We start from the raw sequence: 14,395 nt of genomic DNA on the forward strand, positions 1-14,395 counted from the left end.
ATGAGTCAAATTGGGGGAAAAAAAAAGAAACAAAAAAAAAGAAAAATCATTATTCCCAGACTCCATTACCAGTACACACCATTACTTTTATTGTCACACTAGACAAGTGTCTTTATTGACAAGAGTCTCATTCTTCTCATGAATTATTCTTCAATGTGTATAGTTTAATAATTTAAGCAAAACCCATACACTCTATATTCCCTTTCTACCTAGCAGCAGCCTTCCTACTATGCCAAAGAAGCAGTAGGCTTTGAAGTAAATTTAGCTGACCTATATATGCCAATATTTTCTGCTATGCTTAATCTGAATTACTCTGAACATGCACTTTTCACATCTGTGACTCAAGAACTCTGTGCCATACACAATTATTCAAAATACTCTAAACATGTACTTTATATGCAGAAGAATATGGACTTTGGACAAAAATTACATAGGCTTCTATAAGTAAGACTGTTGCATAAAGTATAAATTTAATAGAACAGAATATTAATCTTCAGTCATTTCCTATTGCCTGAGAATTTACCTGTGCAAACTGTGATGCTTTGTTTACCTTTCGTATTAAATTTCTTTTTYAAAAAATTACAAGAACGCTTCATGAAGAAGATATTTTCCTTCAAATTTTTTTGGTTTCTTCTAAAGCAATTGTGGCATTGGGAAAAGTGTAATTTAGCACAATTCAAAATACGAGTATCAAGTTGGACAACTGCACAGTGATGAAATCCCTGAAGCTTTGGAACATCCATGTCCTTTATAATGTCCACAGGCAGAATGACACTAAGATCCACAGACAGGAAATGTCCTTGCTTGCACATGCCAACTCTACAAAGAATTTTGTGCCATGATTTGCAGAAACAATTCATGCTGTGTAACTGTGCCCTTGAGCCTATGCTTAAACCAAGAGAGAAGGTCTTATCTTTTAGAAAACAAGGAAAATCTGTCAAATGTGAACCAAACATAGACCAATGCATTGCTGTCATCTTGAATCTACAGAGTGAAAACAACTATATAATATTAGCTGCCTCAAATTGTATAGTTGGGAAGAAACAAATGACAATTCTGAAGTGTAATGGTAAATTGTCCCAAGTCACCAGCTAAAAATTTCACTGAAAATCTTTTCTAGCAAAAACATGCAGCTAATGTTTTTATTATGCCATTACCCTGGAGATGGCATTGATTGTACACTGAGGAATAGTTTATCAACTGTATATCATAAAACATGAAAAAATTCAACCTGAACAGTGAAAGCTGTGAGGAAAAATGGAACTGTGGTGCAACCTTAACTATAAAGGAGACATCCACTACAATAATGTCCTGCTAGAGAGCAACATAAGCAATTGATAGATGGGAAGTTGATTTTCAGATAAGGATTCCATACTGTGCAAGTGCTAGAAGAGGAACACAAACCAATCAATACATCAAAAACTTCAAATCTGAAAAAGCTTTAATAATTGAATTGACGAGTTGGGTTGGACAGGCAAGGTAACTTACTGTAGCACGTGGACCTAATACAGGATTTGTTACTCGCAACAGATGGCAGCACACTCTAGGTTAAAAGGTATGTGAAAGATTTGATTTCCCCTGATTTTGTCTTTTTTTCCCCTTTCCTCCCTTTTCAGTTCTCTTTGGAATTCTTACTGCATTGTTCTGATTTTCACTCCAAAAGAGAAATAATTGCCTAATTCTGTTCTGAGTACACAAACCAGAATGGGTTTTGAATTTTAAATGATTTTGGTAGAAACACAGTTTTTCACTCGGAAGAAAACCAATAGAAGGAATATGTTGGCAGTAAAGACTGCTGCTGGCAAAAGTATGTTGATCAGGAGTTTGAAGACATGCAATCCTGATCCAACGTTATTTGGATGGTAGAACTATATATATTTTTTTTCACATAGCTTGTTTCATCTGTGTCAATGCACTGGCTTTGTTGGTATAACCATATCTACTGTAGGAGTATTTTTTGTGCTCATATTTCTGCACTAGCAGAACCTTTCTGGTACATATATAATCTAAGTCTATTTTATTAACTAAGTCCAAATGTTTTCACTTAAATACAATCTCTGAACCAAGACACTTACAAATAAATGTAACTTGATTTTTAAAGGTTTGACTCCTGAGGTGAACAAAGTTTGGAAGTGCTTGGTACTTTTAAGAACTGGACTATTTTAAGCTGTGTGCCAAAAGCTCATATTCAAAAGGGATTTAGCTGAACACTGCAGGACTTAGCTTTTGGATACGAAGTAACAATCTCAACCAGAAATTAAACACCCACCTTCTTTATACCCCAGGAATCGGGGGGCGTTCATGACCCTACAGTGGAAGCGAAAATACCTAGCAAACTGAGTGGTAGAATTCCTACACCTACAGAGCTTAAAWGAAAATTATGTCTGATGCACTGCTTTTTTTCTGACAAAAAATCAGCTCTGAGACAGCACCTATGTAAGAAGGCAATTCTTTCTTTATTTTATATAGCTAATTAGAGCACAAACTTGTCCAAGTCCAGTGTGTGTGAAGGGATTTGAGTGCACTGCCTAACACTGAAAGGTTGTCCCTATCCAAAGTGAGGACCAGGCACCTTYTCCAGCCCTGTGTTGACCTGGGCCCTTGCGCTGCAGAACTCACAGGAGGCAACAGCCCRAGCGAGGACAAGCAAGGCAGCAGGGCACGCGATACAGACTGTCTCCCTGGCTACATTTTGTTCTATTAAACCATACAGCCTGTATCCAGACTGTACCCACAGTCTGAATCTAGATCAGGCTGTGTAACTAATCATTTACCATTTCATTTTCCGTTTCATCTGCAAATGTACTCAGGAATCATTTTGTATTTCCTTCCAGGTAACTGATAAAGCTGTTGAGCAGTATCAGGCCAAGAACAGATTCCTGTGAGTTCCCACTGGAAACAGGCTTTGAGATGAATATTCTCCATCTCCAATCACTTTTCAAGATTCTCCTGTTAGCCAGTGTTTAATCTATGTGACCACTCTGGTTAAACTAATTTTACATAGTATTACTTTTCTTGTTTGTTTTTGACMACAGAGTCAACAAGACTAAGTAAATGTTATCTAGTAGCCTAAGGGTATTACTGTTATCCTTGTCAACTTAACTTGTAATCTCACAAAAAACAGTATCAAGTTTGTTCAACAAGCCCATTATCCACTAAAGCTTGCTGGCTAGTATTAGCTATGTYGTCATCTCTTAATTTTTTGTTGGAGGTATCTAGTTTCAACCTTCTAGTGGTTTCCCTTGACCTACAGTTACCTAGATCATCTTATTTAACCTTTAAAAATTCTGGCGCAACATTTGTTTTTTCCAGTTCACTGGAACTCCCCTTGGTACGCCAAGATTTGTTAAAAAGCAACAATAATGGTTTAGACATTTCAACTCTATTAATACTCTCCTGTGCAACTTTTCTGGTCTGAGGGAGAATTAAGGAGGAAAATATAATTATTGAATTTCATTTCTAACTTCAATTTTAGAAGATTTGAACTGTCATTAGAATGACCTGCAAGCATTTTCATWATGAAATGCAAAGCACCAATTAATATCTTTGCTATGGTAATATTTTAAATAATCTCAAGTGCTTCTATGCCTTACAGCTGCAAAATACTTGAAATGTCGCAGGCATAGGTTGCTTTTTACGCCGTTGTTTTATCATACATATTTCCTTTTGTTGTTTTTTTCTTCCTCCCACCTTTTTCCTGTACTTTATGGTCAAAGCCTGGAATTTTTAGAGAAGATTAAAGAAAGATAACTGAAAAGGAAAACTGAACATGTGTAGGGTTTTGTAAGCAATTCTTATGGTCAAGCTTGATAAAATTTTTAAAAGCTTTGGCATCAKCTGACGTTAATATACAGTCAATCTAACAATCCCTGTTTCAGCAAACTCCTTAAACTGTAGGTGTTTGAACTTTAATTTAAAATAAACACTAGCCCTCTATATTTGTCATACATTATTTTTGAAGCTATTGATTTAACACCTTTCATATATATATAACAACTTCTGTCTTGTTACCCTACCTTATGTGAAAATACAGATACAGCAATCTCTACACAAAAACAGTGAGAGTATGGAAGAAGATCAAACAAAGTGTAAGATGCCTTTTAAAGAGATTGGTGAATTCATCATTGCTTATAGTTCTCATTTGCTGAATGGAATTACTTGCCAACTGTTAGGTACATCTAATAAACCAGTACCTAGTATCTCAGTTTTAATATGCTCAGTTTGAAGCATTTTTGAGTATTTCTTCAAATRTTTAACCCCAATTTCTCCTCTCTTCACTTATCAGTTTATATAGGGCTAAAATATGGCAAAACCAGTGGAAACACAATACACTTTTGAATATCTTTATCTCTGAGTGGATTAAATGAAAAAAAATTGACACTTACTATATAAGAAAAAAGAGCAGTAAAACYTGCAATTACAATGAAAATTTGTGTGTGAAGTTCGCTCCAAAAAATATTYTTTGCCTGTGGGAGAGGGTGTTACATAAAAGAACTTTTTCTTCACATTTGGCTGATACCTCCGGTCTTGACTGACTTTGCAAAGCCCCCTTCTGAATCACTACACAACACTAATTTACCTTATTACTGTATTAAAAGGAATATAAAAGACAGTTTTCTTTGTTTCTTTTTTTTCATCAGGAAAAGTTACTGTATTAATACAGTGTTGTGTAGAATCTCTTACAATACAAATATAACAATGTAAACCAATTTCAGGATTCTTCAAGCCTCTGATAATGTCCATCTGTGCATCACTTTAATGTTCAAAAGCATTTTCCAGTATGGTACTCAATAGTTTATTTTAAAAAAATTAACAACTTATGCATGAAATTTTGTTTTTCTTAGTTCCTATCTTTCCTTTATCAGATTGCATGCAAGAGCCAGACCATTTTTTGAAAAGCTTTGTTATTAGAGAGAATACAATCTGAGAAAACAGCTACTAGCACAGGCCAGCACTGTACTCTCAAAGAAATGTTTTAAAAGACCAAATCCTGAAAAACTGTAATAAATCTTCCTTTGAAGTTCAGTGGAAATTCCTTGCAYAGGGATTTGAGCTCCTGGGATTGAAATAGCCTTGGAAGGAGAAGAAACAAATCAAAACAATATATCCAAGGAACCCATATCTACGGCTCATTAGTTGAACAGAAGTAGGCTGACCTACTATCATCTACCTGCTGGATTTTTGGTCCTCTATTCAAGACGTCTCCCTAGTCTGGAGGGCTAATTCTGAAGCTGGCTTAAATAAGAGGTGTATTTTTCACAAAAATGTATAACTTTGTCTTCCAGAATGTGAAACACCAAGATTTTTAGCCAATTCTACTTTCACCAACCCATGGCACAGAGCCAATCCTACTGGGTTTCAGACTATAAATCTATTGCCAATATTTCTGATCCCCTCTCACCTCTGCATTAACAGAGCATTTTCCACTAGTGAACAGAATGTCTACTACTTGCAGTCAGAAAGTGAATTCAAGACTTGGAAAACAAAGTATACTGTAAATTTTATGTTTCATTTTTAATATTGTTTTGAATAGAAGATGAAACTTTATTTCTGAAAGGAAGGGCTCTCTGAAAGACATTCTTGTTTTGGGGATGAAAACAGCAATGGAAGTGATAGTGAGACAGAGCTATATTGACACCAAAAAGAGATGTCACTTGCACAGTTCACAATACATAATTATCTTGATTAAATTCTAAAACATCAGATATTTGCACCCAATATTCCATTTAGGAGCTCGACTTCATACAGCTAATGTAAAAGGTATTTGGAGAAAATCCCTCTTTACTTAATAAGTACCTGACAGAAATGTTACAAGTAGCTAAGAAAAAGAGACACAGAATCAATGTGCTTGTGTCAGTGCTGCCAAAAAAAAAACCCTTTGGCCAAGATGATATAACTCTATAAAAACATTTGTTMATATAATGTTATTTTCCTGTTTTGCCTAACTGCACTGTTTACTTTGTACCTGTGTTGTGTTTGCACTTCTATTATGATCAAGACTATGATTTCAAAGAAACACRGATTTGTTCAAAAAATATTTAGTCTGTGTATATCAGTCTAAATCACTCAATATGACATTCCTAAAGCAACACCATGCAAAAAGCCAAATTCCCCCACTTTATCTATGACCTGGAGCTGTGATGAAAGACAGGCAATTTACCCGATTCCTGGAGATAGCGATACACCAAGAAATTCACTTCGTCACTGGTTATGCTCATCTTAGCCCAACCTCAATATGATGAGGTTTACGAGAAGTATGATCCACGCTCTGTTCAAAGGGAAAGAAAAGAACAGATTTTGTTTTATCTTGCTTCATTATTAATTTTTTTATCAAAATAGAGGTGGGAGTTATTAAGGTATTTAAAGGTTATATTTATAAGAGCTCTTACGTCCCCATGTGAGGTACCCGATAAATATTGTGAATCAAGTACTCAAGCTATAATATATTTATTCTAATTAAAGAGTAATACTTCATATAGAGAGAGCGTCAGAGGGAGAGAGAACATTTTAAACCTCGAAAGCCCTTTCAAATTTTATTTCTTTTGCTTACGTGGCTTCATTACAGGTTCTTTGGACACTACTCTTTACTGCTTGAATATTTTCTAATCAGAACTGCTGCCAATTACTGTCACATATATTTTCTATCCCCAGAWTTGTAATCCAGTCTTCTGTCCAGTAGTTCATCTACTTAAAAGACAGATTATTCCTTTATATGTTATAAAGAGAACTKAAGAAAGTTCCCATAAATAGAAACAAATCTACATTTAAGGTGAAATTACAAATTTTATTACAGTGGTATGTGTGTGTGAAATAATGCAATATACCTTGTGCTAATAAGGAATACAAATATCCTGGCATTATAAAAAGTTAAAATGTTATAATGTCTTTGGTGATTAATGATGATCAAGAATTAAACTTCAATTATTCACTTATGTAATCATAACCTTTAGGATGACAGTTTTGTATTACTACTTTGGGCATATACTGTGATAATACACAACATATTGTATTTTAGATGATAAATTTCCCTGGAACATTTTCCATTAAATCCTGACAATAATTCATTTCCTTTTTGGGAATCTGATTCAAGTAGTTTGGTTTTAAAAGACGTAAGTATTTTTCAGACATAAATTCTACATCTTCATCAGCTACAACATATCTATTACTAATCATGTAAAGATTTGGACATAGAAGTGTACACTACAATCTTGTTGTGTATTATAAATGAAACATCATAGGCGTATGCTGTTTGTTTCAATTTTCCGTATGTCTCTTCTTGGCAAGTAGAGAGGTCTTTGTTCATCGAAAACCTCTTCAGTAATTCCTGTTGCCTAAAGTAGCACCTGCTACTGCAGGCACTACTGATCGACTACAAGTTTCCCCTGCTGATGATTTAAACCAGCAGGTCACTCATGACTGTAACAGATGTCTCTGCATATTTATGTAAATGGAGGTCTTTCGAACCCTGCTATGCCTTTTATTCTACTGTACTGCTATATTTCACCAATGGCTTAGATGCCATTTTTCCATAGCAACCCATGCCTTCCTAATTTGGGAGTCATCTTTCTCAAGTATTCTAGTCCATATTATTATAGTTTGTACTTCATGGAAAAYGAGAATATAGAAAATATTGAAAATCTTGCATTCTCAGTTGGGAAAATCTCATCTACTTTGGAAAAATCGTCACCCTTCTGTTAAGGTCCTGGATAAAGACAACATCAGCTGCATTCAACATCCAGTTCTGTCACCATACCATGCAAGTCTCTGGAAAGTCATTTAGTCTCTTTTCCATTCCTCACATGTAAAGTGGGCTGAAATTTCTCTACTACAGAATCAGGAGATTGAAAGCACTGACATCTGTAAGGAGCTCAGTTACTAAGTTGCTTTGGATATGGGACAGATCTACCTTTTAAACTCAAGGGATCCTGCAAGAGGAAAGACCACTGCACCAAGTCAAAGAAATGAGGCTAACAGAGTACATATAGGGACATGACGAGCACKCAGGGGAAGGATGCCGAAAGAAGAGAGAAAGTGGTGCCCAAGGCTGCAAGGGGGACCGGCCGAGCCGCGTGGCCAGGCAGCCGCACGGATGCCGACGCTGGCTACACTCCTTCCACTCCTTGCCCAGCTCAATTCACRGTGGGGCTAAGGCGTCGCTGGGGGAATCTGCCCCTGACACAGAAAAGTTGTTTGCATGGCTTTTCAGATTTCACACCGAGAACGCACGGGAAAGACAGCACTTCTTACAAAACCCAATGAAGACGCTCCCTAAAGGGGGCTAACTTTTAAATGCAACTTTATACATACCTCTTCTARGTAAACAGACTTGTTTCTGAATAATTAATAATTCACCATGCCTCTTTTTGCATCATCATCACCGTGCAATGAACAAAAAAGACGGTCATGGCAACAGTCATGGCCATTTTTATCTCTATCTGTTTGAGTGCTTAAAATATACTCTTACCATTACTGCAGTCATGATAACAATAAATAAAGAAACTTTGACAGCTAAAGGCTTAAAAAATACCTGATATAACTTCTTAAAAAATATTTTTAGAATAGCAGTTTCAGTATTTGGTGGTAGGAAAGTTGGTAAAGTTGAAACTTCTTACAAAAGTTCAATTTCATCAATGACGCAGTTTGTGGTAAAATGAACCTTATTAATAAAAAATTATCAAGAAACTATAGATGCAGTTCCTGGATGCATCTTGCTAATTTAAGACATGAACGTGGTACTTCCCAAATAGAGAGCATTGCTTTGAGAAGGGGGAGGGAAAGAAGGARTGCCTTTTTCTGTTTGTTTTTTTTAAAGAAGACTTCTCTTAAAAGATTTAAAACCAGTGAAAATCAGCCTGACTGCAAAATAAATAGTTTGACAGCCACAGAGAAACCTCTAGAGCAGCTACCTTTGTATCAGAATCCCAAACACACGGAGTAGCTGGATTTACAATGCATTTTCCCTGAAGTCAGTGAACAGGAATTACTTTGACATATGTGTCGGATCATATCTTTATACACATTGTTACCATGCCATAAATAACCAGATGATCCCCACTCATACATTTAAGGTTTTTTCCCTCCCACAGATGCCTGTGTAGCAATCAGATACACAACCGTAAAGCTTTTAACCATCCATAATGATCCAGAGATCTTGGCTTTGACCCAGAGAAATCTATTCATTAGAAATTTGGCGGAGCAGCGGAAGACCATGCTCAATTTCATTAACAATCTGATTTCCTTCTTCCGGACAGATAAACACCCCAAATAAAGGAGACTAAAGAAAACACGGTGGGAAGGACAGAAACATACTTATCTCCTGTGTATCTCTAAGTCTGATTCATAAGGAACTCACAACTAGCCTTCCCCTCAATATTTCTAATCTAAAAATGTAAACTTCTGTAGAAGRCTCGAAAAACCTTTAGTTATCATTGTGATATAATTATTTCTGCTAACTGATAGTCTCCTGAAGACTCATATTAGCTAGATTAATATATTTTTTTTAATTAGGGGGTAATTTAGAGACAATGCTGATGTGTTTTTGGAGACATTTCACACTTAAACCAGCAATAACATGTGCACTCTTGACATTCTCGAYCAGATTTATAGAAAGCATTCAAACACATGTTCCAGCTTTCTTTACTTGAAACATTTTTTCCTGAACCTGATTACACATAATAGAAAGTTCTATTTGCTTCAACTATGACTTAATATTTTGGGCTACAATCCTGCAGATATTTAGGAATGTCTGAACTTGTGAGCATAGCCTACTAAGGCTATGGATTTCCCAAAGTACTGTGGACCCCAAACATTCAAAACCGCTCAGTGAATAGGTTCCTAAGATCCCGCAAAGATCATGCAAAATTAAATTTAACTATTTTAAATATATACTCAACTCTCCATTCTGCAGGGATAGGCTTGCAGCCATGTTTCACATGCAGAGGTAGAAAGATGGGTTATTAGCTCAGATGCACTACCGCTGTTCTGCTTCTAGGACTGCTTGGCTTTTGCCRAACTAACTCATTCAGTTGGATTAGAGCTGGCTCCAGCAAAGCTACCTCTGCAGTACGCTCCCCTAGGAACCCAGGGAAGCTTATTTCCTTGAGTACAGCACTGGACTTGATTTGGCTCCATTCACTGACATAGTACTCTTCTCAAAATCAACCTTTCCGGAGCACTAGAGATCTTGTTAATGGGCCCTCCAAGTGACTCTGGAGAAAGCAGCCTAGGGTAYAGCTGAGCTTCTGCACAGCCCTAGCCAGGTCAGTCATGACTAGTTTATTTGCATCACACTCCCTATTCACATAAAATGATTGCTTTTCTTGGCACTGTCTTAACACAAATAAGGGAGATGTGACTGAAGAATCAAAGGAAAACCACTTTTTAAACTTTGGAAGAGCATCAAAAGAGGCAGCTCCTCTCCCTCTCTTCTAAACCATACTCACAGGGCTCTCCCTAGCTACAGCAGAGGCYGCCTCAGGAAAGGAGTTTACATTTGCTACTTGAAACAGCATTGCCATCCACAGAGAGTGGGAGTCACCAGGCAATCTTCCTTTCAGCAAGACGGAAACAGGCTAGCCATTTAGAGAAAACACCTAAACAGAAGCTTCTTATTTCTACTTCTGGCTCTCCTTACAGTAATCCTGGTCCTCGTATTACCTCCCGAAAAAAATCTGCAAGCTCCAGTCTGCATTATTGAATACTGAGCAGTCTTCAGCTTTTTGGAGGATGCTTTTTGTCATTACTATTAAAAAAACCCAACTTACTTTTATCTCCTGGAGGGACTGTACTACTTACCTACTTATTTGACAAGTTTAGGTTGAAATGTCTTTTCCCAAGAGAAGTTTTAATGACAAACAGAAAAAAGCAGAAAAAAAAGGGAGAAAACAGGCAAAACTTTTTATGAGAGGGCTCATAAAAATAAAAACATTTCGGAAAGTTCAAATATTTAATGTTTCCAAATCAATGCACTGCTGCATGGGAACCAGAGTTGATGTACTCATTCTCCTATTCTCTTATCCACGATGGCTCCATGCGTTAAGCTACATCTCTGAGGAGCCAGTGGAGTCTCCCCATCGTGTAGAAGAGAATGTGAACATGAGACAAATTGAACTATTCCTTTGGGAAGGCACTGTAACAACATAGCCAAACCACTATATTACTGTTTTCCATGYGCTCTATAGTTCAGTGCGAAACAACATATCCCAAAGCCAGAAACCATTTCTCAAAGAAGGAGCTGCTTTGTTAACCTCACTATTTTTTGTTGAAAAATAATTTCAGCAGACACTTTCTGAGCCCTGCGCTTCCGTACTTTAAGGCTGTGTCTTACCATAGAGTCAGAACACAGTCATCAATCAGCAGCTTTTCGGYAAAGCCTAAGAAGAACTACGTGGCCCACACCACCGCATTCTTCAGGCCTGTCTTCTATTYCAGCTGTCTCTTTTTGAGAAGGAATTTCAATGTTTCCCAAAATGCCAAAATAGAACTTTTAGAGGGGAGCAGAGCACACTTCTCGTTGCAAGCACCCTGCCGAGGGAACGCCGAATGACAGTCCTGTTGATTACAAGGCACGCAGCATACAAGGTGATGCTTCCCAAACTCCGCCAATGCGAGTCACCAAGATAATACCCTGTTCAAAACATGGTTTGGACATTCATGCCCTCTAGACTCCTCCTTTGCGAGGCTTGAACTTGACACCTTCTTGCTTTAGGAAAAGCAACCTCCAAAATATAAACAGCTACCCCTTCTAGAGGTCATCCGCTTTAGACTCCAAATCAAAATGCTACTCGGTGAGCTGTGCACTGCACCACCCTCGCCTTCCTTCATGGGGAGTTAAACAGCTAACTGCTGTCTTTCACAGCTCATCTGAATGGCAAAAACAAGGCAATTCAACCCCCTCAGAGCTATGGTACTAGGCTCTTGACCAATGCTCACTGGAGTCTTTACTTGCCTTACACTGTATTAATATTTTTTAGGTTTTCTTCACTGAGCTAACATCCAACTTGCTTTTTGTTTTGAAATAAAAGTTGAGATTTTGAAGAACTGGGTAATCTCTGCAGAGAAGAATCAGTGGTAGTGCTCTGTACGACGATGTGCTGCCTCACTTAAGAGCTCCATCACTGACCTTTATAGTGGCTCAATTAGGACAGAGACCTCAAAGAGAAAAGGCAACAGGCTTGCCAGAAAACCTGAAAACCTGAACAGCCAATTGTAAAGGATGATTCTTTTATTTTTTTCTTTCTTTCTTTTTCAAGTCTAGCAATATTTATTTATAGTGACCTTCTGTTGATTTTTAAAATACCACACAAAAACAAAGCAAACTCCAGAAGTGTCAGCTCATCATCAGTCTCACTGCTGCCTAAAGACCACCTTCTTATGAAAAGAAGTAACAACTGCATCTCTAGCTGAGGTGTCTGGCAAAAACTGTACAGATATAAACAAGCTCTAGCTCTGACACCGACATGTTAGGATATCTCATACAATTAATCACTGAATTCTAGTATATCAGAGTTCAGAATCTGCTGCCAATTGAAGAAAGAGGCAGTGGAAGGAATGCACATTAGATGCACGTGGTGATGATTAATGAACTGGCAGTTCTGCCTTGAAGAGGTCACTCTTGACAAATCAAATGCTGTGTGGGCAAATCTGACAAAATGTGAAATGTGATTCTCATCTAAAGGAAAAGGTCCATCAAAACAAAATAAAAACTGAGTTCAGGAAGAAGGTCACTGGAATACTGATAAAGATGTGCTTTGAACAAATGAAACTTTTTTTTCTTTAAGAAAAAGGGTAACTGTGTCTATTGYACTTATTCTTTTTAAGAATGTAACACCTATACTGAAATAAAAATAAACATTTTGAAATGATGTCCACTAATGTGTTTTTTAAATAATATTTTACCAAGCTATTTTTTACCAATATTTTTATTAGATTTTTTTTTTTTAGTTTTGATATAATTCTGGATGTTTTTGTTTTTATTTACATTTTTTTCCAGGACAGGAAAAGCATTTTGGTGATTAATTGCAGATTTTTTTAAAAACTATAAATTACATTTCAAACTGAAAAGTCATTTGGAATCAAATCCAGAACCATTTATTCAAAAAATGGCAACAAGCTATATTCTAGCATTTTCTATGTGCTTTTCAAACGTTTTTCAACTAACCAACAATTTCCAGCACAAAATAAGTAACCGTCAACAAAAGACAAGCCTTTTGTCACCAAATTCCCAGCAATCTAGCTTCTAGATCAAAAGACACAAAACTGTCTATCAACTGTTTCACATTCATAATCTCTTAGTTTGATCAGGTTATTTTTCAGTTCTTAGCTGGTTTACTTATATGTAAGTTTATTTATACCAGCCTTCAGTATTTCAGTTCTAAAAGTTCAAGTGGATCTTTTCCAACTCCCTTTGCTGTAGAATGAAATGCGTTTTCCTATATCATTCTTTCCTTTTTGGCACAAAACCAACCACACTTCTTAACTAGTGCAATTGTGTCATACCTCTTTTATAGCCTAGTCCCAAGAAGAGGCAACTTCCATTGTATTTCTTCTCTTTTTTTTAATAGACAAAAATAATACTTACACTGTGTMCTATATGGAAAGCTCTAGCAAGCCCAAAATAAGATTGATGGAAGACTAAAGTTATGGTAGTTTTAGAGCCTGCAAATGAAATTACTGTTTTAAAATAAAAATAGTAATTAAAAAAGAAAATAGAATGACAGAGGCTTAAGAAATCAAAACATAGTATAGGAYATAGTTTGAGAATCAAGATATTTCATGACTCTTGGAACAACTACAATCAATTAGGAATGTTGCCATTAAATAAAATTAAGATTTTTCTTTCCTCCCATGAGCACAAAGTGTTCATTCATCTACTTACTGCCTTATGTTTGCTAAGAAATGTTGATTTGGACAAACTGGGGGACAAGTGAGTGCATCCACTCATTTCAAATGAATCGAAACAAAATACACAATCACCTGATTGCGTAGTTACCAGAGCGTGCGCATGTGCATTCCCAAGTATATAATGCAACAAAAAATATCTTTTAAATCTTACAAGCAGAGTGACAAAATAATAGAGTCCAAAAAAGTCAAGAAAGACTGCAATTGCAACTTTTTTAAAAATGGAAAAATTGCTTTGTTACTATTGTAATTATAGCATCAATATTTGCATTTCCTGATTTTTGGCAAGACATACAGTTATCTATCTYACAGTTAACTTTTGACTCAGTTTACATGGATTTAACTCGATTTACTAAAACTTTTTTTTTTTTTTTTTAAAGTGAACATCAGCAGTTAAATTTTTTCATTCGTGCTCCATATTTATGGAATATTATGGGATGAGTTCCTATCAGAATAAGTTGTACTTGTCTGATTGCTTCATTTTCTCTCTGCAACC

The 14,395-nt window shown here is 36.4% G+C and overlaps 1 protein-coding gene across 4 annotated transcripts in view; it reads right to left on the bottom strand.

Moving 5' to 3' along the window:
• The window catches only part of TBL1X (transducin beta like 1 X-linked), a 202,647-nt gene that overhangs the window by 51,937 nt on the left and 136,315 nt on the right, over positions 1–14,395 (bottom strand). For all 4 annotated transcript variants that reach the window (XM_085321548.1, XM_085321551.1, XM_085321549.1 and 1 more), the window contains one exon: positions 6,161–6,268. In XM_085321548.1, the coding sequence (XP_085177674.1) occupies positions 6,161–6,218 (58 nt within the window). In that variant the 5' untranslated portion in view covers positions 6,219–6,268. The remainder of the gene's footprint in view (positions 1–6,160; positions 6,269–14,395) is intronic.

The sequence above is a fragment of the Rhea americana genome, unplaced genomic scaffold (genome assembly GCF_003343005.1).
Source record: "Rhea americana isolate MKP2758 unplaced genomic scaffold, rheAme1 scaffold_7, whole genome shotgun sequence".
Taxonomy (NCBI): Eukaryota; Metazoa; Chordata; class Aves; order Rheiformes; family Rheidae; genus Rhea; species Rhea americana.